Below are 27,959 nucleotides of genomic sequence, written 5' to 3'. Positions count from 1 at the left end.
GCCTGAGGTTCTCGCGTCCACACCGGCCGGCTCCGCTCCCGAAGCCAGGTCCTGAGGGAGGGGACACAGCAACAGGCGCCTACTCTCCTGGCATGCCGCTCGCTGCGGCCCGGGGGAGAACCAAGCACGACCTCGAAGTGCGCACGCGCGCCGACCCAGCGCGGGTGAGTTCCCCTGCCGAGTGCAGCGGTCTACCTAGCGCTCCCAGGCAGTTGCGTCACTGTAAGTCTGACCAATCAGAGCTGAACGGACCATTGCTTCCGGCCCGCCCTCTCGCCTGAGGCCGGGGGAGGGCCGGGCCATAGCTGTAGCCTAAGAGTTCAGGAGTATCCACTAGGAACCTGCCCCGCCGGGCGTGGGCCCAGGTAAGTGCAGCGCGGTGTCCCCGTAGCATCAGTGACAGGACCGTGGGGACTGCTATCCGGGGAGATCGGGGCGGCTCAGAGCACCGGTGCCTCCAGGTTCCCGCTCCCCCTCCTCCATTGGATGCGTTCGCTGGGACGATCAACAGAGGGAGAGGGACTGTACCTGTGTTCTCTGCTGCACACCTTCAAGGCACCTCCCTCACCCCTGCCTCGAACCCCCAAACGCCGGCCCAGGCACCCGGGTCACAGCACGCCCCCACTGCAGTCTTAGGACCGCAGGGATTTGAAGAAGCCGATCGCTGACGCCTGAATGTTTTAGAGAAACGAAGCGTCCAGGGGCCTGTCTATAGCCTTCTCCCTTGACGTTGTTGGAAGTAAATCTGCTTGCCCTGGGATTAGTGTAGGCAGATGATCAGGGCCCTACAGCTCCAACATATGCTCATGATGGCAGTGCAGGGGACCCACCTGTCGCCCAAGTACAGGAATTGGATAAAAGCCAGGATGCTTCTTGGCTGCTGGGGCAGGGCAGAGTATTTATTCTTCAGGAAGGGCCCCCACTCCCATGCAAGCTCTGCTATTTCCTGTCTTCTCTTTTAACCCTAATGTCGCTTTGGAGTAGTCCCTGCACTTGGCAGCCAGAAAACAACTTTAATAGCCAGTGCACACCAGATAGGAGCGCTAAGATAGTTTCGGGGGAAGTAAACATTTGGATGCTTCCTTTTTGCAGTGTTGTGGCTTCTAGGACATCTACCCCCTAATTGCCCTGGGCTCTTTCTCTGGCTTTTTTAAATCTCTTCGTGTGTGCAGATGCACACGTGGGTGAGGAGGTCAGAGGTTAACCTGCGCCACCTACCTTGGTTTCTTTAAAGACAGTTTTTCTCACCAGCCTGGGGCCACTGATTAGCTAGACTTACTGGTCCCCTGCCAGGGAGCCCCAAAGATCCACCTGTCCAGCTCTGGGATTATAAACAGGTGTCATTATGCCTCACTTGAAATTTTATTCTAATTTATTGTATGTGTGCATGCTCTTGCCATGGCTCACATGTGGAGACCAGAAGACAACTTGCAGGTGTGAGTTCTCTCCTTTGGACATGTGAATCCCAGGGATCAAACTTAGGTGGTCCAGCTTGATGTAAAGTATCTTTACCCAATCAGCCTGACCACTCAGGTCCTCCTGCTTACAAGGCACTTCACAGACTAAGCCATCTTCCCAACCCTCACTGGGTTTTTTGTTTGTTCATTTTTTGTGTGTTTGTTTGTTTTGGGCTGTTTTGTTTTGTTTTGTTTGAGACATGGGCTCACTATGTAGGCCAGGCTAGCCTGGACTCACAGCAATCCTGCCTTCCTGGTGCTGAGAGTATGTCCTGTGCCACCACATCAGGCTACTTTTTGGTCTCTGAAGGGATCTGTGAATAACTGACCCAGAAAGGCAGATGGCTTTTGTGGTGTCGAGTCTTTTTAACCAAATGACCAAAGGACCAAGTTACATTTGTTTTTAGAGATTTGTGGGGAAGTAGAGGTTGCTTCCGCGGGAGATGTTCCCTCACTTATGTAAAAACAATGCCATCTCAGGATCCCAGAATCACAAGACCTCCGCACACCCACTTCAAGAGTCCTGTGATCTAGTGACCCAAGCCAGGTTGCATGGTGATCTCACAGGAAGTGGCATGTGACAAGTGGGAGGAACATCCTTTGGAGGCAGAAAGGAGTTGTGGTTGGCTGAGGATGTTTGCCCTGTATGGCCTTTAGCTCAGGTGTGACTGGTGCCTGAGTCCCTACTTGGCAGGAAGTTTGTAAATACAGCTCCCACTCCATCCTGTTTCTATATTTCTATATCAGTGTATTATTCCATTAGCTGCCCAGAAGGTTCAATTATATCCTGAAAGAAAATTACTGCTTAGTCATTTATCTGAAGGGAAATGCTTCAAATACATCTTTACCTTTTGAGCTCAACCTTCAGGCTCAGCTTGACTTAACTGGCTGTTTATACATTGAATTGTGAATTGTTTTTGGAGGAGAGGGGATTGAGACAGAATCTTACTATGTAGCCTAGGCTGGCCTCTTATGTGCTGAAACTACAGGAAAGTATCACCTTGGCTAGCTTGAATTTTATTTTCTTTTTTAAAAAATTACTTTTTAAATTTATTTGTTAAATTTACTTGTCTGAGAGCAACTTTGTATAGTTGGTTCTCTACTTCTACCCTTATGTGGATTCAGGAGTTTAAACTCACATTGCCAACCTTGTATGACAAGGTTACATACCACCTCTGACTTGATTTTTTTTTTTTTTTTTTTTTCAAGAGACTGCAGCCTGGTGAGAGAGCAGACACCTGTGATTTCAGCACTAAGGATGCTGAGGTAGAAAAGAGTGTGAGGTCCAGGCCAGCCTGGACTGTATAGCGAGACACTATACAGCTCAGACATACAAACAAAAAATGGAGATGAGTGATTAATGGTTGTGTGTCAAGTGATAGTGGCATCAGTGGCAGTCACAAAGGTCATGCTGGATATTGAACAGTATTTATGGTAAGTTGGGTGTCTGCGTTACCTCACTTAGTTCTTAGGAAGTAAGTCACTCTCCCTTCCAGACTGTCACACATTATTACATGTAATCAAAGCACAGAGAGGATACTTAGCTTTGGTGATGTTGGAAGCCACTTGTAGGGACGTACACCTGTAAGTCCATCACTCGGGAGGTAGAGTCAGGAGTTCAGGATCATTCTTTGCTTCACAGTGAGTTCGAGGCTTCCTTGAGCTGTATGAGGCCCTGTCTCCAAACAAAAGAAAAATAAACAACAATCAAAAAAAAAAAAAAAAAAGGAAGAAAGGAAGTAATGGAATCAGACCCCAAACTCTGGTGCTCTGGGTTCTGGCAGCTCTCAATAGTCACTGTGAAGGGGTACCGGGACCTTCATTCCTGGGGCCCCAACTAAGGTCTCTAGACAGAGACACTTTTTAGATGATCCCAGAAAGCTAGTGTCCTGACTCCCCACCCCACCCCCATGTGTGCATGAGTGTGTGTGTGTGTGTGTGTGTGTGTGTGTGTGTGTGTGTTTTGGAGAGGAGAGGAGACTGCAGGTGAAGAAGTCATTGGTTTTGTGGGAACACTCCATCCTCCCACCAAAAAAAAAAAAAAAAAAATCACTCCATTCTGGTGGTTAGCCTCCCTCCTAGAGTCTCTCTCTCTACTTCAGGTCATGGATGTTTCTCGAAACTTGTCCCTGCCTGCCTCTGGCTTCCTGCTGCAGCCTGCATTCTCCTTTGTGTCTGTGAGGCACACTGGGTTCCAAAAGAGCCGGTTTTGCCTGAGGCAGATGCTTCTACTTTCGGATTTGGTCCCTCTGCTGTCCTCCTGACTCTGGCGATGCCTTCTGGAGCGCGCCGGTCCCCCCCCCCCCCGTGCCTGTGGCAAACAGCATGAGTAGAGAAGCCGCGAGGCACCTAAATAAACTTAACCTGTCTCCCCAGTACTTCCAATTTCCAGGCTAGACTCTCTCCACAGGTTCTCACACAGCCTAGGCGGGCCTTCAGCTCTGCCTTCTGAGTGTCTGGAGCACAGGCAGGAGTCACAACACCTGCTCTGTAGGATGCTGGGGATAAAACCCAGCACCTGTGCATGCCGGGCAGCACCACATGAACTGGGTATGGTGGGGCACACTTGTAATCTCAGCACTTGGGCAGTAGCAACTGGGGGATCAGAAGTCAAGATCATCCTAGCTACAGAGAAAATTTGAGATCAACCCTGGAGTACATGAGACCCAGTCTCCAATTTAAAGAGGCAAAGCATCCCCCTAATGAAAAAGAAGAAGAGGCAAAGAAAGAAGTTTATACTGCAAGACCCACTTTGCTTCTGGTTGCTCTGGTGACTGCTTGCTTGTCTCTTGAGACCTCGTTTTGTCATGATACAGTCACCACACAGGGTTCCCGTGCTGTCCCTGGTCCAAGAGCCATGACACTGATACCTTTTTTGCTTCTCCCTGTCTTCCCCACAGCACTGTGGCCATGCCCACCTCCGTGCTGTGGGCAGTGGACCTCTTCGGGAGAGTGTATACCTTATCCACAGCTGGCCAGTACTGGGAGCTTTGCAAGGATGTCCAGATGGAGTTCAAGCGGGTCAGTGCGGCCACTCAGTGCTGCTGGGGCATCGCCTGCGACAACCAGGTCTACTTGTATGTGTGCTCTAGTGATGTACCCATCCGCCACCGAGAGGAGGCCTATGAGAATCAGGTAGTGCTTGCTGGGTGTGTGGGGGATTGCTGAGGTGGTCCGTTCCCATCTGCCTAGTTCCTAAGACCGTCTCTGTGTCCCCTGGCCTCAGCGTTGGAACCCCATGGGAGGCTTCTGTGAGAAGCTCCTGCCAAGTGACCGCTGGTCGTGGAGTGACGTGAGTGGGCTCCAGCATCGGCCGCTGGATGGGGTAGCGCTGCCCTCGCCACACTGGGAATGGGAATCAGACTGGTATGTGGATGAGAATTTTGGAGGGGAGCCCACCGAGAAAGGGGTAGGTGAACTCAGTACCCTCCATGGATGCCTCTTGGGCTCAGCTTGTCCCCCAGGACCACCCTCCCTGTTGGTGTCCAAACTTTGCTCGCTATGGGATTGGACACCCTATTCCCTTTTTCCTTCCCCTTATTCCTCCACCTTCCCATCTCTTCAGATTCCCCTCCTCTCCTGCTAGGCCAGATAAGGCTCCAACCTTGGTATTTCAGGGGTGGACATACGCTATGGACTTCCCTGCCACCTACACCAGAGACAAAAAGTGGAATTCATGCGTGCGGAGGCGAAAGTGGATCCGGTATAGGAGATACAAATCCCGGGACACCTGGGCCAAGGTCTTTGTGCCTACATGGGACATGGGGGTGGGGTATAGGGTCTCTGATAGAAGGGTCACAAAGGTAGGCATCTTCATCCCTCCACAGGGGCAGAAGGGGGAACCGTTCCCACCCTAGGATTTGACCTTTGATTTATTTGCTGTCACAGAGCCTTGAGGCCCTACAAGTCCCCTCATTTGGGAGATGGCCACATTGGGGCCAAAGTTAGCACAGAACTTGCCCTTCCTTAGGCTTCCCCTCCCTGACCAAGGTGCTAGTGCTGTCTCCACGACTCAGCTCAAATCGGTGGCTTAGGTCTGGTGTCTGATGAGGGGGGCAGAACAGAGGGTATCCATGGCCAGGTCCACAGGCCTGTAGTCTTATGGCTGCCTTCTTCATGAAGTCATGCAGTATGGACCACACTGAGGGTAGAAGGACTAGAGGAGAGGCAGGCAGGGGAGGGAGAATGACATAGTACAGGTCACCAAGTAATGACAGCAATCGCTTCTCACCCCTTTGTTTCAGATTCCCTCAAAGGATGACCCCAAGGAACTCCCTGACCCCTTCAATGACCTGTCTGTGGGAGGCTGGGAGATCACAGAGGAACCTGTGGGCCGCCTGTCAGTGTGGGCTGTGTCCCTACAGGGAAAGGTAAGTCCCACTACCGCAGTGCCCAAGATTTGACACGGCAAAAGAGGCCAGCTGCAGGCTGGAGTGGCGCAGGGGTTCCCCAAAGTGGAGGAAGAGAGCTCATTGCCTCCTGCCCCTGCAAGCCTTGGGACCTGTCCCTCCTCCTGGCCCACTTTGGGCTCAAATGTAATCAATTCTGTCTCCTTGGACAGATTCTGGGCTCCCTGCCAACATCCTTCCTCCAGTCTCCTGGAGCGTCGTGAATGTATGGGTGGGTGGATGGCTGATGTATGGAGAGATTGATGGTGCGTAGCTAGATGGATGATGGTGGGTATATAGACGGAGAGATGATGTATAGATGGGTGGTAAGTGGATGTGAATATATGACAGAAGACTCGTGAGTGGGTGGGCGGGTAGATAGATGACAGGAAATGGATAGGTCAGTGGTTGGACAAATGGATGGTGGGTGAGTGAGTGGTTGGGTGGATGGTTGACTGGATGATGGGTGTGTAGATGAATGAGAAGTGAGTAGGGGGATGAGGAGTGGGTCAAGTGGTTGATAGGCAGGATGATGGTTTAATGTATTTTGTGTGGGTAGAGGGTAGATTGATGGCGGGTGAGTGGATGGTAGGTGTATAGATGGATGGTGAGGGATGGATGGATGGATGGATAAATGGATGGATGGATGGGTGGGTGGGTGGGTGGATGGATAAATGGATGGATGGGTGGGTGGGTGGGTGGATGGATAAATGGATGGATGGGTGGGTGGGTAGGTGGATGGATAAATGGATGGATGGGTGGGTGGGTAGGTGGTAGGTATGTAGATTGGTAGGTGATGGATAGATGCATGTTTAGAGAGAAATCTTTTCTCAGAGAGTCTGTAAGAAACAACAAGGCTGGATGGTCCCAAGCATAGAAGTCTGATGCCTTCCTTGTGGTTTTGGAGCTTATTTCATGACTGTTCAGTAACTCCTGCATTAACCACATTAACCACAAGTCTCCACTGACTTTGGAACAGTCAAAGCAGATTGTTTTTAGCAGCTTACCTTGGGCTGGTGTTGTGCTCTCTTAGGGTTAGGTGAGCCTCTGAGCCTCTCTGAAGGGTGGTGGAGAGGGCGAGTGGGATGGGAGGGGTGAGCGAGCAGGCTGAGAGCAGTGGAGAGGGGCAAGCTGGATGAGAGCTGGATAAGAGCTGGAGACGTCTCACCTGGGTGCAGGTGGAAGGTGGAGTGGGGGGCCACACACACCTGTGCACCTGTGTTTGCGTTACCCGAGTATCAGCTGTGTGCTCCAGGAGAGGCGGTCCCAGGACCCTGTCCTCCAGAAGGGAAAGACTTGTTCCTTGAAACTGCCTTCTTGGTAGCAAAAGGGAGGCTTCCCAGGGCTGGTCCTGAAGGGTTGGTCATAAGGGTAGGTTGGCAAGACCAGAGAAGTCAGGGTCCCTATGCTGAAGACAGCTCTGTGGAACCATCTCCCCTAACCCCCTTTACGTGAACTAAATCAACTGCATAGGTATATGCTGTCAATCCCAGCTACAGAGCCTATTCTGTAGATCCTTTGAGAGTTCATCTCACCGGAGTCAGAATTGCTATCATCAAGAAAGTAATGGACAACAATCGTTGGCAAATATGTGGGGAAAGAGGAATTTCATTGTTCAGGTTAAAGAGCAAAAGAAGAGGACATTTTAAACATTGGGTTTCCCTGGTGTTTAAACCACCCTGACCTTCCCCTGTGACAGGTGTCCTAGGCGCACAGGGCCACTAGGGGGCACAGGTGTCATGGACTGCCTGGGAGATGCTGAGGGCTCCTTGCTGACACTGGAATCTGCTTATCCAGGCTTTTCACTTTCTCACCAGTGTGTGCGTGTGTGTATGAGTGTTTCAGAGACCCCCATATGTGGCCTGTGCAGGTAGACATATTTGGTGATGTGAATACCATATTTTCTTCTCTCCTCCTAGGTGTGGTACCGAGAGGATGTCAGCCACCCCAACCCAGAAGGCTCCTCCTGGTCTCTTGTGGATACCCCAGGGGAGGTGGTCCAGATCAGCTGTGGGCCCCACGACCTTATATGGGCCACCCTCTGGGAGGGACAAGCCCTGGTCAGAGAGGGAATCTGCAGGAACAACCCAAAAGGTAGCCAGCCCCATAACAGGAAGTGGGGTGCTTCCTATCCAGAATCTTGGCTGATGGAGGCTGCCTGGGGTTTCTCTGGGGACTTGCAGGAAGTTCCTGGTCCATAGTGGAGCCACCTGGGTCTGAAAACGGTATTATGCACGTCTCCGCGGGAGTCAGTGTGGTCTGGGCCATCACGAAGGACCGCAAAGTAAGAGCTGGGGGCTGGGTGGGTAATGGTGCCATTTAATACCAAGGGCTTCTGATCTTGTGAGGATTGTCTAAGCCCATTAGCATAAGTCTATGAGTTTTTTTTTTTTTTCTTTTTGAGATGGTGTATTAAACTGGCCTTAAGCTCTTGATCCTCCTGCTCAGATAACAAATGCATACCATCATACCTGGTTGATGCTGTGACCCATGTGGCGTCATTCATGCCAAGCAAATCCTCTACCATCTGAGCCACATTCCCCAACCCAGTCTGTGAGCTTTTCCTACTGTTGAAATCATCACCCATCTCCAGGATGTTTGACACTGGCTCATGGTACCTCACTTGCATCCCTGGACTAAAATGCTGAACAACCATGTTTATTATCCCATAGGCCAATCACTTCAGATAATGGGAAGCCAATATGCCAGCAACTTTGGCCAATCAAATGCTTCTCTCTCCTCTTTTGTCACTTGTGTCTTATCAGAGGCAGGTCCAGTCAAGTGAGCCAGTTTTATATGCTTTTGTGAAAGTAAATTCTGTCTGTCCATCTGTCATCTTCCTGTCTATTGTGATGCTGGGGGAAGGGACCTAGGGTCTTGTATATCGTGGGTTCGTTCTAACTATATATGCCCGGGCTATTCCTGTCAATCCAATATCTTAAAAGGATTTTTCTGGAATGAGCCAGTGAGGCGATTCAGTGGGTAAAAGTGCGTGCCACCAAACCTGGCGACCTGAGTTCAAGCCCTAGGAGGCACATGGTGGAAGGAGAGAACCAACCCCCACAGTTGTCTTCTGACCTCCACGTGCAAGCTATGACACATGTCCCTCTTTGTCCCTCCCCAAATAAATAAGTAAAAACACAATGAAAACCTCCCTTCAGATTCGGAGGTGGCTCAGTTGGTAAAACACTTGTCTTGCTATCATGAGGACCTGAGTCCCAGCTCTAGAATCAATGTAAAAGTGCTGGGCGTGCTGGTGTGTGCTGAGCATGCTGGTGAGTGCTGGGAATGCTGGTGTGTGTTGGGTGTGCTGGTTTGCACTTGTGATCCCAGTGCTGGGAGGTAGAAACAGATGGAGCCTAGAGCTTGCAGGCCAGCCAGCCAAGCTTACTTGGCAAGGTCTAAGTTGGTGAGACCCCCTGTTGAGAAAAAACCAAGATGGATGGCACTTGTAGAATGACAGAGGAAGTTATCCTCTATCCTGCACAAGTATCTGCATGCTCGAGCACACACATACACACACGCGCGCGCACATACACACACACAGGCAGACACACAGACACACACAGGCAGGCAGACAGATACACACACACACACACACACACACACACACAGAGGCAGACACACAGACACACGCAGGCAGGCAGACACACACACACAGACCTGCCTCCAAAGATCTCCAGGGATACATGTTTCTTTCTCATTTTGCAGGTGTGGTTCAGGAGGGGCGTCAACTCTCACAACCCCTGTGGCACCAGCTGGATCGAGATGGTTGGAGAAATGACAATGGTGAACGTGGGGCTGAATGACCAGGTAGATATGCACATGGTTCATGGGACTCCTGCTACAGTTTATCTACCTGCCACCCTACTGTCCCTTCTCCCCCAGCAGGGACTCCAGATGGGCACAGTGAGGAGTCTGAGGGTACACAGGGTGGGGGGTTGTGGGTGGGGGACTGGTTTCCAGAGTTCTGGCGTCTCTATTTGGCTCAGGGTCACTTCACTTAGGACCCTGCAGGGCAGTCTGCTGGTGAGGGAGGGTGGGGCATGCATCCTAGATATAAGAAGGTAGCAAAAGTTCAAGGTCATTTTTGGTGACATAAAAAGCTAGGTGAAGCTTTATCTCAAAAAATAAAACTAGAGACTGGAGAGATGGCTGAGCAGTTAGGAGCACATACTGCTCTTGCAGAAGAGCCAAGTTCCATTCCCTGAACCCATTTTGGGGCATCTCACAACCACCTATAATCAAGGGATCCAATGCCTTCTTCTGACCTCCGTGGGCCCCTGTATTCATATGCATGTACCTACACATACACACAAAAATAAGCATAATTACTATTTTTTAATTAAGACAAAAGCACCAGTGGATTCTGTGTCCCAGGACAGAATTCATCAGCCCTCTGTTTACTCTGGACCTTGTCATCCCAGAGCCCCAGTCTGAAGTTTTAGAGCCCTGGAGCCAGGCTTCTGGTTCTCCTGGGTTTGCTGCTACCCCTCCCCTTCCCCAGCCAGTCTTCTCCTGCCTGGATTTCTGCAGTCACCCCCCCCCCACCAGACATTCCTAGCCCTGACAAACACTCATGCATGCCCACCACATCATGATAAGGTGACTCCTGCCTGCATTTGCATATCTGTCCTACAGCTCTGTCGGGCACTCCTGGACCCTCCACTCTTCCCCAGCCTCTGGCAGGAGGGGTAGGAGCTCCAGGTCTGTGCCCAACTGCCTCTCAGCAGCACCCGTCTGTTCTAGGTCTGGGGCATCAGCTGTGAGGACCGAGCTGTGTACTTCCGACAGGGTGTCACCCCCAGTGAGCTCAGTGGGAAGACGTGGAAGGCCATCATTGTGGGACGAGAAAGTGACCGGTCACACTCTGGCAGCTCATCCAGTCTCCTCAGGTGACCCAGGGCAGCAGGGCACAGAGTTGGGTGGAACAAGCTGTCTGTGGCCTCAGGGGGTGCAAGGCCAATCAATGACCTGCAAGAAAATCAGTCTCTGTCAGAAGATTGTGAGTTCTAGACAAGCCTGAGCCACACAGGAGACTTTGTTCCAACAAAAGCAAAAGGAGAAAAGAAAAAGTTCTGTAGTTAGGAGTCCTAATCATACCTCGAATGCTGTGATAATATACTCTAACCAGAAGCAATTTAGTGGGAGAAAGGGTTTATTTCTTCTTACAGGCCATAGTCCATCATTGAAGGAGTCAAGGCAGGAACTTGAAGGCAGGCCTGCTTGCTGGCACACATGTTGAGAATTACCTCTGACCAAAGACGTTACAGCTGAGTGAGGAGTTACAGCCTCAACTATGCAAGAACGCTGCTCACGGGCTTGCCCACAGATGCTTGCCTATCTAGCTTTCTTATTTAGTCTGGGACCACTTGCCCAGGGAATGACACTGCCCACAGTGGGCTGGGCCCTCCTGTGTCAGTCAATATCAACTCCTCCACAGATTTGCCCACACAGGCTAATATGATCTAGGCAATTCCTCAGTTGAGAGTCACCTCCCAAATGACTGATTCTAAGTTAGTAAGGTTGACAGTTAACACTAACCAAGACACTGGGGAATGGTAACAGTTGCACAAAGTTTTAAGTGTGTGAAATGTTACTAATTGTATGCTTTAAAGTAGTCAGTGTAGCCCAGGGATGGTAGAATACATACACCTGTTATCCCAGTGCTTGGGGATGTGGCCGCAGGAGGGTCAAATTCAAGGTCATCCTTAGCTACATAGTGAATATGATGCTAACACCCTGTTTCAAAACAGCAACAACAGAAAAGGTAGCACATGCCCATCACTCAGAGACTAAGGCAGGTGGATCACAAGTTCAAGGGCTGCCTGACTACAGAGGGAGTTCAGATTACCTACAAAGGTAATTTAGTGAGGTCATTTTAAAATACAAAAGTACAGCCAGGTGGTGGCTTTAGTCCCAGCACTCAGGAGGCAGAGATAGATGGATCTCTGTGAGTTCGAGACCAGCCTGTTCTACAGAGGGAGGTCCAGGATAACCAGGGCTACACAGAGGAATAAATAAATAAATAATAAATAGAAAGAGCCTGGAGGTGTAGCTCTTTGTTAGACCACTTTTCTAGCCCTGGATTTAATCCTCATTCCAATAACAACAACAACAACAAAAACAGAAGAAAGGAACTCTCAGATGTATTTTGCCTTCATCAAAGAGACACCAGAGAGCCAGTGATGTCGCTGAGTTGGTACAGTGCTTGCTTGATGTGTGTGAAGTCATCCTCAACACCACATGAACTGGATATGGTGGTGTACACCAGTGATCCCAGCATTTGGAAGGTAGAGGCAGGAGGATCAGGCATTTAAGGCCATCTGTGGTTATATAATGAGTTTGAGACCAGCCCTGGGATACACGAGACCCTGTCTCCAAAACGAAACAGTGCCAACAAGGAACTCCAGTTGAGTGTTGTGGTATATGCCTGTAATCCTAGCATTCAGGATTGCTAAAAATTCAAGGGTAGCCTGGGCAACATGGACTGTAGCCTGTCTGTGTACCGAAGGATGGCCTTGAACTCCTAATCCTCCTGCCTCTGCCTCCATCAAACTGCGATGACAGGCATGCACCTAGTTTTATGGGATGCTGAAGATCTTTCTCCCATTCCAGGCAAGCACTTTACCAATTGAGCTATATCCCCAGCCCATCTAAAGACAGCAACAAATACACACCCCCTCAACCCTTTGGTCTGGGATGTGATGGGGTCTTCCAGCTCCTGGAAGCAGAGTCCACATGTGCTGTATGTACTACAGGAGCAGTAGACGAGAGCTCCGGGGGCTTGTGACGTGGCTGCATCCACACAGTTAGCTACAGTGGTAAAACACATCTTCCACCAGAAAGTGAGTTTGTCCTATTTCATCCCCAGTGCTGGCTGCTTCTTTGGTGATGAGGTGAGGGGCAGTGGTACCGAATCTGCACCTAGTGATACCGACGCCTCCTCAGAAGTGGAGAGACAGGGTCCTGAACAACCTCTCCCCAGAGAATCTGTGAACAATTCCAGGAACCTGAAAGGCAGTTTGCCCAAGGGCCCAGAGACCAGCAGGAACACTGAGCAAACCATGGAGGATGCCTGCCTAGATGACAGCAAAGGGAAGGCCCCCGAGGCCTCTGGCATTGATGAATGCCATGGCCCAGCCTCCACACCAGCTGAGCTGCCCTGGACCAACATTGACCTAAAGGATCCCAAGAAAGTGTCTAGCCAGCCATCTACAAGCTTTCCCGAGACGGCAGGCCTCTCCTCCCTGGGGCTCTTCCCACTGGGCATGGAGGAGCCCTATGGGGCAGATGACCATCCTCTATGGGCCTGGGTGTCTGGAGGTGGATGTGCAGTGGAGGCATGCTCCGTGCTCAAGTGGTTCACTATCCAGTCAGGTAAGGGAGCTCACGGGACTGGTGGGTGTCTGTGGCTGCGTGGGGCAGGTATAGGTTTGCCTGAGGACTGCAGCAGATTCACCACCCTGCCTGAAGGCTCTGTGCTCAGCAAGCTTAACCAAGACCCCGGGCCAGTCTTTGGCCTAACGAGGTTCCAGGCAGGAAGGCTCACAGAACAGTTTGTAAATTGAAGTAGTTTGTAAGATTGGAGGTAGGGAGATGTCTCAGCAGGTGTAATGCTTGCTGTGCAAGCATGAGGACCTGAGTTCAGATCCCTAGAAGCCATAATAAAAGTAGACTATGTCAGTATATGCCTGTAACCCCAATGTTGGGGGTTTACTGGCTAGGCAACTAAAACAGTAAGAGACCCAGTCTCAAAAAATAAAAAGGTAAGGTGGAGCAATGAATTGAGAAAAGATACCCCGCCATCAACACACACACACACACACACACACACACACACACACACACACGAGAGAGAGAGAGAGAGAGAGAGAGAGAGAGAAAGAGAGAGAGAGAGAATTTTAAGGCTGATTTGGGGATTGTTTGTAGTTCCCTTTCTCATTGCTGGGACAAAACACCTGCCAAGGAAAGTTTAGGAGGGAGAGCTTATTTTGGCTCATGGTTCACATGTGCAGTGCATCGTGGTGGAGGGGATTCACATTGCTTTCACAGTCAAGAAACAGGGATGGATGCTGTTTCTCCTTTTCATTCAGGCTGGGGCCTCAACTCCTGGGATGGTGCCACCCAAATTCAAGGGGGGTCCACCCATCTCAGTTAACCCTGTCTAGAAACTCCTTCACTGGGTCTAGGTCCTGTCAAGATGGACCATCACAGGGATGGAGGTGTAGGGAACCACAGTCCCTCTTGTGCAGCATCAGGCAGGATGGCACCTTGGTCTCTTGCAGGCCTGTCCCCCTCAGTGCAGACGCTGTCCCTATCCATCACACCCGCCCAGACCGCAACCTGGAGGAAACAGATCTTCCAGCAGCTCACAGAGAGGACCAAGAGGGAGCTGGAGAGCTTCAGACACTATGAGCAGGCCGTGGAGCAGGTAGGACCAGATGGTTCTGCCACACTCTTTTTCTGTGTGTTTATTTAGAGATAGGGGCTCACTGAACCCCCACACTAGCCTGGAACTCATTCTGCAGCCCAGTCAAATGTCACACTGGTCATCCAACTGCCTCAACCTCCCGAGTGCTGGGCTCACAGGCACTCACCATCACACCAGCTCCTACTCATTTAATGATTGCTTCTTTGCAATATGCCAGCTCTGATGCAGGGTCTTAAGAGTAGAAACATTGTTCCACCTGCCCAGAGGTGCTTCCAGGCTCCAAGGCAGAGCCAAGGATAAGGAATCGAGGTGGTGGTTTATTCATGTAACTTGAAGGACTTTTATTGGGGTCCCACCACCTTCAAGATACCCTGTGTGCCCTGGGAAACCAGCATCCTCAGAGGACAGTGGATAGGAAGGAGAAAGGCAAACCGTGTCAACTTTGTCCTCTTCCAGGAACTTAAACTTGCAGTGGTAGTATTTTGATGAACTGGGCCAGGATGAAACTGTAAACAGTCACTGCCCTCTCCAAGGTCACCTTCCTTGGCATTCCCCCTACCCTCGGAGGCAATGACCCAACCTCAGATGCCACAGTCAAGCCAGGGAGAGAGAAATTAAATAGCACACAAGAAGCCTTGGCCCATGCTGACCCAGAAGCTTGTAGGCCTTTGCGTCTAGGCAGCCTGAGACTTTTATTGCTAGCATTGACTCCCTCTAGGACTTTGGCCAGGTGTGACCTCTCCCTTGAGCCTCAGTTTCCCTATCCAGAACATGGGCTAAGGATGTATTCACGCTAAGACAGCTGTGTATATGGTTCCACCTAGTGTCCATTTGTGGCACTGACGTCTTTAATGGAAGAGAGAAGATACTAGGAGGGCGGAGAACTGGGGAGTGGGGTGGGGGTACGACCAAGGGCTAGAATAGCTCTAAGGCTCTGAGAAAGAGCTGCCTGTGACCTCTGCTCCCTGCCCTCCATCTGTGCCACAGTCAGTGTGGGTGAAGACCGGGGCCCTGCAGTGGTGGTGTGACTGGAAGCCCCACAAATGGGTGGACGTCCGTGTGGCCCTGGAACAGTTCACAGGGCATGACGGGGCTCGAGACAGCATCCTCTTCATCTATTACATGATCCATGAGGAAAAGAAGGTACAGAGTGGGAAGCACCTGTCATCAAGGGATGGTTTCCCAAAGAGGGACACGTGCTGTAGGCCTTTGAGGTGCTTACTCCAGAACCTATCCTCATCGGCAAAGTCCCAGGTGGGCACATGTGTAGTAGTAGCCTGTGCTGGCCTCACCAAACCAGCAGCCACCTTTTTTTTTTTTTTTTTAAATTCAAATACTGCTGCATATTTTCCTAGTCCTTTTATTTATTTTGAGACAGGGCCTCACTAACTTAGCTAGCCAGGCTTGGAACTCACCATGGAGCCCAGGGTGGCCTTGAACTCACCGTCTTTCAGCGTCACCCTCCCAGGTGCTAGGTTTACATGTTTGAATCATACTTGGCCAGACTTTGGCCCCTGAGATGAGGTTAGAAGGTTGGAGAGATGAATCCTAGTCTCACATGTGCTGGGCAGTCCACTTAAAACCATTTTTTAAAGGAGGGGCAGGTGGGAAACAGGCTGTCATACACCACCATGCCTGGTCTGTGTGGTTCTGGGGACTGAACTTGGTGCATGCTAGGCAAGCACTCTATGAACTGAGCCACAGTCTCAGCTGCAAAGCATTTGTTTATCAGGGATAGCTTCATCACTAGCAATTGAGTCATGAGGCCCAAGAATGAGATTAGGGGGGTGTCCTTGCCTAAGGTGATAGTCTCACCATGCACGCCCATCCCAACAGTACCTGCACGTGTTCCTAAATGAGGTGACTGTCCTGGTCCCTGTGCTTAATGAAGCCAAGCACTCCTTTGCCCTCTACACTCCTGAGAGGACACGACAGAGGTGGCCTGTGCGCCTGGCTGCCGCCACAGAGCAAGACATGAATGACTGGGTGAGTGACAGGGCTCCGGAAGGGCTTAGTGAGAACTGACCACCCAGGCCTCAGTCTGCCCGGCAGTGACCAGCTGTATACCCACGCCAGCTCGCCTTGCTCAGCCTGTCCTGCTGTGAGAGCCGGAAGGTCCATGGACGCCCATCCTCACAGGCCATCTGGTCTGTCACCTGCAAGGGTGACATCTTTGTGAGCGAGCCCAGCCCAGACCTGGAAGCCCGTGAGCACCTGCTACCTTGCGACCAAATGTGAGTCATACATACACCCAACCCCATGTGTTTCAAGAAAAGGCTCCCCTAGCAGGACCTGAAGCAACCACTGTGGCTTCTCACTGACCAGCCAGGAAAGTGGTTAGCTATTGTCCTGGACCCTGAGACCCACTGGACCTGTTCAAGGCTGGGCTCAGAGGTCAGTGGTATCCACCAAGCAGCTCTGGAACATCCTGGGGTACTTGTGGAGTGTGGTGCATGGGATCTAGGGGCTTCCATGGTGAAAGCAGAGAAACATCTCCCTCACCAGACTGAATATGGCAGCTCAGTCCCTTTCCAGTTCTGCTAAGACTGTGCAGTGTGGGCACCCTGGAAGCAGAGAGGAGAGGAAGGAATTTGGAGTGTGTCTAAGGGTGGAAGTTTTGGGTGTGGGGCAGAGAAGCTCTTGGGAGAGTGGGGATGGATTCCCATTGCCTTTAGATATGGGAGGGGGTAATCCTGGAGCAAGAGGTTCTCTGTTGGGGCATGTAAAACCATGGAGTGGGTAGGAGGACACTGAGTATTTCAGTTGTTAGAGTATTTGCCTAGAATGCAGAAACCTTGGGTTCAATCCTCAGTACCTCATAAACTGAGCATGCCTTTAGGAGGTAGAAGCAGGAGTTCAAGATTATCCTTAGCTGCATAGTGAGTTTGAGGACAGCCTCGGATCCGAGAGACAATTCAAGAGGTTCTGAAGGACAGGTAGGAGCAGGGATCTGGGGAGGGAGAGGGCAGGTGAGGACTGCCAGGGAAGCTCTGGGTTCCCTTATCAGTGACCACAGTCATGCCTAGGAATCATAGGCCCAAATGTCCCATGGGTAGCCGCTGCACTCATCACTTCTGGTGGCAGAGGCAGAGCCTACAGAAAACCAGCCCATCTTCCTGCTTCGGAGATGGCTGTCCCCGGGTAGCCTCCCTAGGATGGCGCTCGGAAGCCAGCTGGCCACACTGTTCCTCACACAGAGGATTAAATGGCATGTTCCCTGCTCCCTGCCATGACATTTAAGCCTGGCTGCACCTGGCACACTGTGACCACCCCCTGCTCCACTTCCCAGCTGGGAGCATTGTGGAGTGGACTACAGAGTCCTATTCAGTGGTCAGTGTGGCCCAGGGGTGAGGAGGATGAGCTCTTAGGGATCCCTGGCCTCTTGTATGTCACTCTAGAATTGGTTAACTCAAACAGGAGCCAAGTGGGCTGTCCGTTGCACTGGCGTAAAGGTCTCAGACTTGTGGTAGATAGCCAAGTGAGGTGTTGGATAACTGGCTGAGGGGCTTTTATCACCCCTGTAGGTTCTGGCGGCAGATGGGAGGCCACTTGCGAATCATAGAGGCCAACAGCCGAGGTGTGGTGTGGGGCATTGGCTATGATCACACAGCCTGGGTATACACTGGCGGCTATGGCGGAGGTTGCTTCCAAGGTGAGGGTGACCCTGAGCACCTGAGGCTGGCAAGATTAGTTCCCAAAACCTTCTGGGCATAACCTCTCCTAATCCCATCTGGCTATCCTTCCCAGTGCCCAGGGCTGCTGTCCCAGTATCGACGCTTAAACAACTGGCTGACAGGTGACCTTCACCACTGCCAGCCTCCACAGAGCCCAGTCCACGGCACGGCGCTTGAGAACCCAGAGAATAGGCCTAGCCTCTGAGATACCCTCTGGGGTCCCAGAGAGGAACAGCAGCTGCCAAGGTCCTCTAGTATGTTTAGCACCTCATTTCATAGATGAAGTCACAGAGTACTTTGGGATAACCCCAGAACCCATGCTCCCAGATTGTGCCAAATTCCTGAATTTTTAGGGAAAGTGAGTCATCCCTATCACAGGGGTCGCCAAATTTAAGGTGTAAGGTAGAGACAAAACCAAAGTGTGAGGCCACAGACCTGATACCCCATGGTGGAGGAGCAGCTGACCCTGGAGAACTGTGGTCCACCAAGACCATAGGAGCCTACAACCTCACAGGCCAAAGGACCTTTAGACAGGAATGACTCTGGTCTCTGTTCTGCCTTTGAGGACATCCAGACTCACAGAGGTCATATGTGTGGGTCAAGGTAGCTTTGCTAATAGGTGAGCTGGGCAGGAACCTGCTGCACACTAGACAGGAAGACAACAGGGCAGCAGGGTGTCTAAGAATGGAGGGGGCTGGGTGTGCCGTCACCTGCCTTTGCTTCCAGCAGTCGGGAAGCAGAAGCCAGCAGATCTCTGTGTATTTGAGGCCTGTCTGGGACATTAGTGAGACCATGTTGCACATCGCTCCTATGGAAGCTTTGTGGTCCTAAAGGAATTATGAACACACAGGAGACAGAAACCCAAGCGAGGCTGGCCCCTTTGAGATCATCCTCCCTGGCTCTGATCTGTCCTTCTGACCTGATTCAGACAGAAAGCCCAAGTCCCTGGCTGCAGCCTCAGAGTCCTGGCTACTGGCCTGGGTCCTAGGAGCCTCTTCTCCCCTCTTCTCCAGGCCTGGCCAGCAGCACCAGCAACATTTACACACAGTCAGATGTGAAGAGTGTCTACATCTACGAGAACCAGCGTTGGAACCCTGTCACGGGCTATACCAGCAGGTGGGTGGCATGGATGCTTGGCGAAGGTGCTGTCTGGCCCAGGCCACAATCCCGACAAAAGCTGGGCAGCAATGTTCAGTGTAACTTGGACTGGGGTCAAGGTCTCCAGCCTAGGAATAATTAAATGGTGTGTCTTTTTCGGTAAATGGGCAAGTGTGTGTGTGTGTGTGTGTGTGTGTGTGTGTGTGTGTGTGTGTGTGTGTATACACATCCCACCTTCTTTCTCTAAGATTTATTTTATTTTCATTTATGTATTTATTTTTTATTCTTTTTTTATATTTATTTATTGAGGCACAGTTTCTCTGTGTAACAGTTATGCTGTCCTGGAACTCACTCTGTAGATTTGGCTGGCCTCAAACTCACAGACATCTGCCTGCCTTTGCCTCCCAAGTGCTGGGATTAAAGGCGTGCACCGCCGCCACCACCACCTGGCTTATTTAATTTTTAAATTGTGTGCGTGTGTGTGTGTGCGCGCACACGCACGCACACACAAGTTTGTGAACGTGAGAAGAATGCTGGGTCCCTGGAGCGGGATTTGCAGGCTGTCGTGAACCTCCTAACGTGGGTGCTGGGAAACAAAGTCAGGTCCTTAATGAGAGCAATACAAGCTCTTGATCCCCCTGACCAACTTTACATGGGTTCCGCGGATTGGTATTGAGTCCTTGTGCTTGCCAGGGTAGTCTTTTACCAACTGCAGTTTCCCCAGACTCTTCCCTGTAAATGAAGTTCTTAATTGCTCTAGATAATAAAAAGCAGGAGTCAGATATAGAGGGAAACGCTGAGAGACAAGCTAGAAGGAGCAAGCCACAGCGCACCTTACCTCCTTCGTGTCTCCGCAGAGAAGACAGTGATTTCCTGTTTCTTCCTGCTTATGTCCTGTTTCTGCCCAGCTATGTCACTTCCTGTCTGTCTGTACAGACCTCCAGACCTCTATGGTTAGCTAGTGGCAAGCTCCATTCTCTGACCCCCAGACAGGCTTTATTTGTACAAGGAAGATGTTATCACACTTCCCCTTCTTCTTAAACTTTATCCTTAGACCCCCATCTCTATAGAAAGATTGCTTTCTATAAAACTCATACTACTCTTGCCAAATACCTGAGTCTGTTCACCCACATCAGCTGCTAACATAACCTCCTATGAGTCCAGCTCTCTGCTGACCTTTGCAGCACCTGCACCAAGGCATATTCATACACAGATCTATACAAATACACATATGTGACTTTTGTTTATTTGTTTTTCAGGACAGAGTTTCTCCGTGTAGCCATGGCTATCCTGGAACTTAACTCTGTAGACCAGGCTGGCCTCGAACTCACAGAGCTCTGCCTGCCTCTACCTCCCAAGTGCTGGGATTAGAGGTGTGCACTACAACACTTGGCTGGGAATACATTCCTTAAAATTTAAAACTAAAATATAAATAAAAGACATAGACCGTTAATCTCCCTTCCCTAAACCTTCAAGGTGGCAAGATTAATCATCCCCAGCCAGGGCTAACACAAAGAAACCCCATCTCAAACAAACAAAAAAGATTAGCTGTCATTTCCAACTAAGGTCCCATCCGTGGTTACTGGGTGAGGTATGCAACATCTTGTGGGGTTGGAACACAACTATTAAGGCCATAACATAAGGGAAAAAGCCGACTCCCAGACCATGGCCTCAATAGATGGCTTAGTTGTTGAGCCTGGGCACTGTGGTGACAGGAGGTGATTTCAGTTGGTCTCCCAGCCCTGGAGCAATTCTGGTTTGCCCGTTACCGCCGGTGTGTGAATGGCTTTAGAGGTGGATCTTCAGGCAGCTCTGCTGCAATATTCCCAGCAGGAATGAGGTATAAATCTATAACCAGGAGTGTCTGGACCCTCTATCTTCATCCTACATCTGTTATCCCACTACAGGGGTCTGCCCACTGACCGGTACATGTGGAGTGATGCCACAGGGCTGCAGGAGTGCACCAAGGCCAGCATGAAGCCGCCATCCCTGCAGTGGACTTGGGTGAGCGCCGCCTCCCATGCATGTAATGTGTATGGTCTGCCAGCCCTGGCCCAGGTTTCTACTGGTCTGTGGGTTTTGAGAAGGGGATCTCCCATTCACACTGACTCGCTCTCCCCCAGGTCTCTGACTGGTATGTGGACTTCAGTGTGCCCGGTGGCACCGACCAGGAAGGATGGCAGTACGCCAGTGACTTCCCTGCGTGAGCATCTCTCTGCTCTGAGCTTCTGGGGCTGGGATCCTCTACCCCAGCCCAGCTGAGTAGCAGAACCTACCCCAATGCTGTTTTCTTAGCTGCTTCAGGGTTGGGGTGGGGGGGTCTCTGCCTACACCTTACATACAAATTTGGGACTGGTGGCTATCATACCGTATCGAGAGCCCCTGAGGCTGGGTCGGGCCCCTCTCAGTGCAGATGTCCAGTCAGAATAATGAGCCAGAAGAACCTAAGCCAGGGCCCCAGCTGGATGGCTTCTGAGCAGACTCGGGTGACAGTCCAGGTCATTCCTCTTGGGTGGCAGTAAGGCCTCTCAACCAGACCAAAGGCTCCTATTCCCTAAGCATGCTCTGATAGTGCTGGGGAGGCGACAGGCCCAGAGCCACTGAACCCAACAGGCCTCAGGGGACCCCTGACCACACTGAGGCAGCTAGGAGAGCGATATGAGGCCACAGCCACTCCTCTGCTTATGTGACCTAACATTGGGAAGAGAGTGTGTGCAGTGCAGTGTCATTTTCTAGAAAGTTCCACGAAGTGATCTTGACTGCACCGTTTCTTCCTCTTGCAGCTCTTACCATGGGTACAAAACCATGAAGGATTTTGTCAGGAGAAGGTGCTGGGCCAGGTGAGAGACAGAATTACAGGGTAGTGGGTTCAGCCCCACCCACTCCGCCCCCATTCTTCCTTTATGACTAGGGAAGGGGACGATGGTTTCTCTTGAGCCAGATCTGCTGGCCTCTGACTTAAGTCCCCAGGAAAGAAGCAGGGAGGGAGGGAGGGAAACCAGAGTCAAAGTAAATGTCAACCCAGGAAATGCCCGCGGGCTCCCAGCGCTCTGCTTTCTGAAGTTTGTTCTGAAGAACAAATAAATGTCACTGGCTGAGCTCTGCCTGTGGGCTGGAGGATGAGCTGGGGGAAGGGCAGAGGACAGCCAGGAACCCATCATTGCCACCCACTGGGTGCTCTGCCCCTCTGCTGAGCCCAGGAGTCTATGGTTCACCCCCGTCCCTGTCAGGGTCCTCCATCTCAGCTTCTGCATGCTGGGCTATGCCCGTGTCAGCAGCAGGCAGTGATGAGTGGTGAGATGTCCTGGGGCTTGCTGTCATGCCCAGTGCCTGGACTCAGGCTCATGTTTCCCTGAACAGAAAATGCAAGCTGGTGACCAGTGGGCCATGGCTAGAAGTGGCTCCTATTGCCCTCGGCGATGTGTCCATCATCCCAGAGAGTGCAGATGCGGATGGGCGAGGACACCACATTGCACTGTGGGCTGTCAGTGACAAGGGGGATGTTCTGTGCCGCCTGGGTGTGTCTGAACTCAACCCCGCGGTGAGCACCAGCCTCCTGGCCTTCAGGATTGTCCCTGTTTCTGTAGCATCTTCTGGACATCAGGATTCTTCCTTGAGAGACACCTGGCCTCAGGTTTCCCCAGACCTGCCCAGAATGGGTCCCCAGGGTGGGAGGATGTCATATGTAATCCAAATGAGGCAGGTAGCACAAAGGATGAGGTTGATATGGCGAGTTACCATCTCTCCAGGCCTGGGAGTGGGGTGAGGGTGGGGGTGTGGCCCAGGTGACACGGTGGCTCCTTAGCACCCTTGATGAAGTGCACAGGCTGTTATCTTTCCTCTGAGAGGTCCAAGGTATGCCAAGGTAGACTGTAGTTAGGACTAGGTCAGACCACGCTGGATGCCCTCCACCTCCCAGGCAGGCTTAGGTATATTTTACCCCCTTTGAGTCTCTGCCTCAGAGGAGGAGGCCAGATGGTCCCTGAGCTATCTCCCTTGCCCTTCCATCTCTAGGGTTCCTCTTGGCTACATGTTGGCACTGACCAGCCCTTTGCCTCAGTCTCCATCGGTGCCTGCTATCAGGTGTGGGCTGTGGCCAGGGATGGCTCTGCATTCTACCGGGGCTCTGTGTCACCCTCTCAGCCAGCTGGTGAGTGGTACCCACCCCCCACCTCTAGCCCCACTCTGGTGCAGCATGGGAAGAAGTTTCCCCTTTAAGATGGTGGGTGGGTCTCTTACTCAGTTCAGAGGGCTTCCACCGGAGCAGGCTCATGGGTGCGTTGGGCTCTTCCCTCAGAGGCCACCTTATCCACACAGGGACAGCCTGGGACAGCACCCCTGATGAGGGCTCCTGAGCTGTGGGATCACTCTTATTGTCTGGGGGCTTGAGCCGTGCTGGCCTTTGCTGGGTTTTGCAGGGGGTTGAAGGGCAGCCACTGAGTCCAACTCCCAACTAGGTGCCAGGCTAGGCACCTTCAAGTCACATGGACGAGGTGGGCTTGATATCAGAATCCAGGATGGACCCCAAAGGACCCTGGACAAACCTGGGGTAGTGGATGGATGGCAGAGCCTGAGGTGACCTTACATGACCCTCAGCCTACATACTGAGCCCAGCCACACATTAGTTCAGCTGGGGTAGAAGGCTGGCTAGAAGGGCTTTGGAGCACTATACAGGCCTGGGTTTACACTCACAGGTGTGGGGTCTCCTGATAACCTCCTGAGGCTGCTTTCCCATCACAGGTGACTGCTGGTACCACATCCCATCTCCTCCCAAACAGAAGTTGACACAGGTGTCTGTGGGCCAGACATCAGTATATGCCTTGGACGAAAACGGCAAGTTATTTTTGAGTCTGCATGGTCAGTAGGGAGGATAGGGTCCCACGGATACCCCAGTATGATTGTCACCAGGCTACAAGTAGGCTGGGTTGTCATCCCTTCTCAAAGCATCCTTTGGAAGTGTCCAGACCTTTCTATGTTGATTCCCTAGGGACAAGGAACTTTAGCTGTTAGAGTCAGCTTCCTGCATGTGGTTAACATGGAGACAGGACATTGGAGCTCAGCCGTCTTGACCCTCAGGGGCCATGCAGGCAGGACCTAGACCAAGACAATCCAGCAAAGACCCCAGGACCCCCCCCCCCATGAGGCCAGGAACATCAGTTTAGAGTCAGTCTTAGTTTCTTCCTTAACTTACTTAGTTTGGGACACCAGCCCTGGATGCATCTAGAATATCATGTAGGAGCACTTGGGTGTAGGACACAGAAGCTCCATAGGCAACACAGGGCCATGTCTAATCCCCTTGTCACCTCAGACAGGACCCTGGCCCATTCTTCTCAAGACTTTACTGATTGTGTTGATGAGAAGTTAGGAAAAGCAGAATCAAGACTTGGAGCCATGATAGCACAAGCCTGTGATCCTAGCACTTGGAAGGCAGAGGCAAGCCTGGAACACACAAGCACCCTGTCTCAGAACTTGAAGGCAGTTTTGGAAGTCTTATGACCTCTGTTGTCCTGGAAAGGCTATGTCAGAAGGATCAGTTTGAGGCTGTCGTGAGCTACATAGTTAGATCCCATCTCTGAGAACCTGGAGAAAACACCCAGCTCAGTTGATAGAGCACCCACCACTCACACAGAAAGCCCTGAATTCAATCCCTGGCACCACCTACAGTGAGTGATTTCAATACTGGGAGATGGAGGCAGCAGGATCAGGAGTTCAAAGCCAAGCCTGGGCTACATGAGACCAGAAAAGAAAACAAAAACAGTCTTAGAGTCCACAGTGTTGCATCCAGATCTGGTTTCTTTCTATTTGCTTAAAACATTCTTTGTCCTCAGCTTCTCCTTTCGCAGAGAGGCTGAGGCTGTCAGCCCCAAGTGGTACAATGACACGATTATGAAGCCTAGAACACAGAGACAGGGCTGGCTGTGGCCCAGGCTCCTGGTTGTGGGTCCTCAAGGGCCCCTGGGTGTGAAAGATTGGAGGGAAAGAGGGGGTTGAGCCCAAAGCATGCCAAGATGGGCCAAAGGGCTTTCCCAATGACCTTGGTTGCTTCTCTGTCCAGGCAACCTGTGGTACCGAGCAGGGATCACCCCCAGCTACCCACAAGGCTCTAGCTGGGAGCATGTGTCCAACAATGTGCGCAAAGTGTCTGTGGGGCCGCTGGACCAGGTGAGGGCTGGGGAGCGTGTGTCCAATAATTTGTGAAAAGTGTTTGTGCAGGGGAGGGCAGGTTACTAGCCATAGGGAAGAGGGTCTCCTCTTGGCTCTCTCTCTCTCTCCTGTACCCAGCTGCCCCTCTGTAGCTGGGCCAGGAACTCCAAAAAATTCTGTTCCAGGTCTGGGTGATAGCCAACAAAGTCCAGGGAAGCCATGGCTTGAGCCGGGGGACAGTTTGTCGTCGCATGGGTGTCCAACCTCGGGAGCCCAAGGGGCTGGGCTGGGACTATGGCATTGGGGTAAGTGCACTGCCAATCTGGGATGGTTTTATGGCACTGTGTACACCAGACACAGCATGGGAGTTGGTAGGAGAGCCTTTGGGAGAAAACTTGGGTCCTAAGTGACATGGCCTTCTCCTTGTAGGGTGGCTGGGACCACATCTCTGTCCGGGCCAATGCCACCATGATACCCAGGAACATGTCCAGGGAACAGGAGGTTCATGGTCAAGGTCCCGTTTACTGCTGAAGCCTCTCCTCACCCAGAGGCAAGGATGGTTTGAGCCTGAAGGACCGGAACTGAGCCTTTCTTGTGTAGTATGAGAGGGTGTCACCCAGGCCCACACATGCATGGGCAGTCAGGCCAGAATCAGCCATTTCTGAAGCACTGACAAAATGTCTAGAGATGTGAAACTGTGGGGGCAGCCCCACCCGTGTCCCAAGTCTTTGAGGGATGCTAGAGAGAAGGAGATGACTACTGCCTGGCGCCCTCAGCCCTGACCCCTCCCTCTTACACCTCCCAGCTTTCCAGGCCAGGACCTCAGCGCCCTCCAGACCCCAAGTCACCCCCCCAACAGAAGAAACAACTGTGAGGCTTAGGTCTATAAACCTCAGTCTGGGGTCGGTCCTCAGCAGGTTTTCCAAATGGGGTTTTGCTTCAAAAGTTAGGCAAAGGAGTTGGGCTTGGTAGCTGCTGCCTATGTGCCTGTCACTCAGGAGACTGAGGCAGGAGGATTGTGAGTTCGAAACCACCCAAGACTACATACATAGCAAGAATGTCACAAAAAGAGAAAAATAATAATAATAATCTAGACAAATAAACCAGGCATGATGGTGTACGCCCGTAATCCCAGTACTCAGAAGGCAGAGGCAAAAAGATCAGGAGTCCAAGGGCATCCTCGGCTCCACAGTAAGTTTGAGGCCAGCCTGGGCCACATGAGACCCTGCTTCCAGAACCAGGTGGGTCTTATCCTGGGTGGGGTCCCCTCCTGGGGTGCTCTGCAAGGTAGTCTCCATGTAGACTCACCACCATGAGCCCCAATTTAGTCCTTTTTTCAGATATGGGGGTGGGGTTTCCTGGCCAGGGATTCTTGTTGCAGGGTGGCAAGTCTGGGTGGAGGCAGCTTGCACCCTAGACTTGGGTGAAGAAATCTATGCCCCGTGGAGAGGGTATGGCCAGAATTATCTTGTGCCTCAGGGGCTGGGCAGAAGACACATACTGTCCTGAGATGAGAGCTCTGGCCTGCCTGGCATGGCCTATGGCCCCTGGCATGTGTGTCCCAGTAGGTGATAGCTCACGTTTCAGACACCTCCCAGGAGTTGCAAGAGCTCCATCTTTGTTCTTTTGAGAAAGGCCAGACTCACCCCTAACTGGTTTGCCCTGGAATCCTCTGTTAAGTCAAGGTCAGGAAGGGTTCCATTCTGCATGAGGGGTGTCCCCAGAAGCTAAGAAGAAACTACTTTGAGGCCCCATCCAAAGGACATCTAGGAGCCCCATGTCCTCAGCATTCCCAGAGGTGGGACTAGACACATCCATGTGCAGAGAGGCGTTCCAGGGTCACCCTCCTGTGTGCATGTCAGCGTCAGGTTTCCAAGTGGGCATCCCGGTTCGTCCCCTAGCAACTGTGACCTGTGTGCTCTGCTCTCGGCAGAGCACTACGAGGGTGTCACACTGCCCTTTCGCCACCGAGCAGCAACTGTTTACTCCCTCAGTGGCACCAAACTGTTTAGGCTCCTCAGATACTCTATTTAATAAAAATTTATACCATGGCATGGCATGACTGACTTATTTTTATTAAACATTTGGATTAAAAGGCACAGGTCTCCAGGTACCTGTGCGTAGGACCAAAGCATGGTGGCAGTGAAATCTTTTCCTTTTCATTTCAAGATGCAGCTGGCAATTTCATTAGTACTTTACGGGAACCATTAAGGGGGAAAAAAAAAAAAAAAGAACCAGTTCAAGTCATTGAAGGAATGTTTTCACTGCAGTGACAGGCAAGGTTCTGTTCATCTTGGCCTTTTCCAGACAGGTCACATTTCCCCTTTTTCTGCTTGAGATGGGAAGTTGATCAGCTCTGGTGGCTCCACAGTCCAGGTGACCTGGTCAGGGGGAAGCTCTATCCCTCTTGTCCAGGGGCTTGAGTCAACTCAGCCCCATTATCCAGCAGGAATGAAGGGACCAGGCTAGGGGAGGGGGTCAGTCGGTAGAGAACTCGCTGAAGGTGCTCCAAGCCCTGGGTTCAAGCCCCAGAATTGTCTAAACTGGGCATGGGGGGACATGCTGATAGTCAGTTCCAACGCAAGAAGTAGAGGCAGGAGGATTGAAGTTCATCTTTTACTACATAGCAAGTTGGAGATGTGAAACCTATCTTTAAAAAAAAAAAAAGACAAGCCTGGGCTTGGGACAGGGAGACAGACTGGCCTTACTGGCATCACACACAGACTTGTCCCCTAGCCTTGCAAGGCACATATAGGTCCTGTCT

The 27,959-nt window shown here is 51.5% G+C and overlaps 1 protein-coding gene across 1 annotated transcript; it reads left to right on the top strand.

Annotated features, from left to right (window-relative positions):
• Window positions 1–272: 272 nt before the first annotated feature.
• Tecpr1 (tectonin beta-propeller repeat containing 1) lies at window positions 273–27,235 on the top strand. The gene is made up of 25 exons (XM_051205132.1): window positions 273–365; window positions 4,358–4,592; window positions 4,684–4,866; window positions 5,075–5,197; window positions 5,702–5,827; window positions 7,765–7,939; window positions 8,029–8,129; window positions 9,557–9,658; window positions 10,595–10,740; window positions 12,720–13,225; window positions 14,134–14,279; window positions 15,267–15,422; window positions 16,116–16,265; window positions 16,356–16,513; window positions 17,804–17,931; window positions 18,967–19,069; window positions 20,959–21,055; window positions 21,175–21,254; window positions 21,835–21,891; window positions 22,412–22,592; window positions 23,066–23,201; window positions 23,792–23,884; window positions 25,107–25,213; window positions 25,381–25,500; window positions 25,625–27,235. Exons 2-25 carry the CDS (start codon window positions 4,368–4,370, stop codon window positions 25,724–25,726), a joined length of 3,501 nt encoding a protein of 1,166 aa, XP_051061089.1. The 5' UTR covers window positions 273–365; window positions 4,358–4,367; the 3' UTR covers window positions 25,727–27,235.
• The last annotated feature ends 724 nt before the right edge of the window (window positions 27,236–27,959 follow it).

Source organism: Phodopus roborovskii, unplaced genomic scaffold (genome assembly GCF_943737965.1).
Source record: "Phodopus roborovskii unplaced genomic scaffold, PHOROB, whole genome shotgun sequence".
NCBI lineage: Eukaryota > Metazoa > Chordata > Mammalia > Rodentia > Cricetidae > Phodopus > Phodopus roborovskii.
The sequence above is the reverse complement of the archived record's forward strand: the minus strand, read 5'-3'. Positions and strand labels throughout refer to the sequence as shown.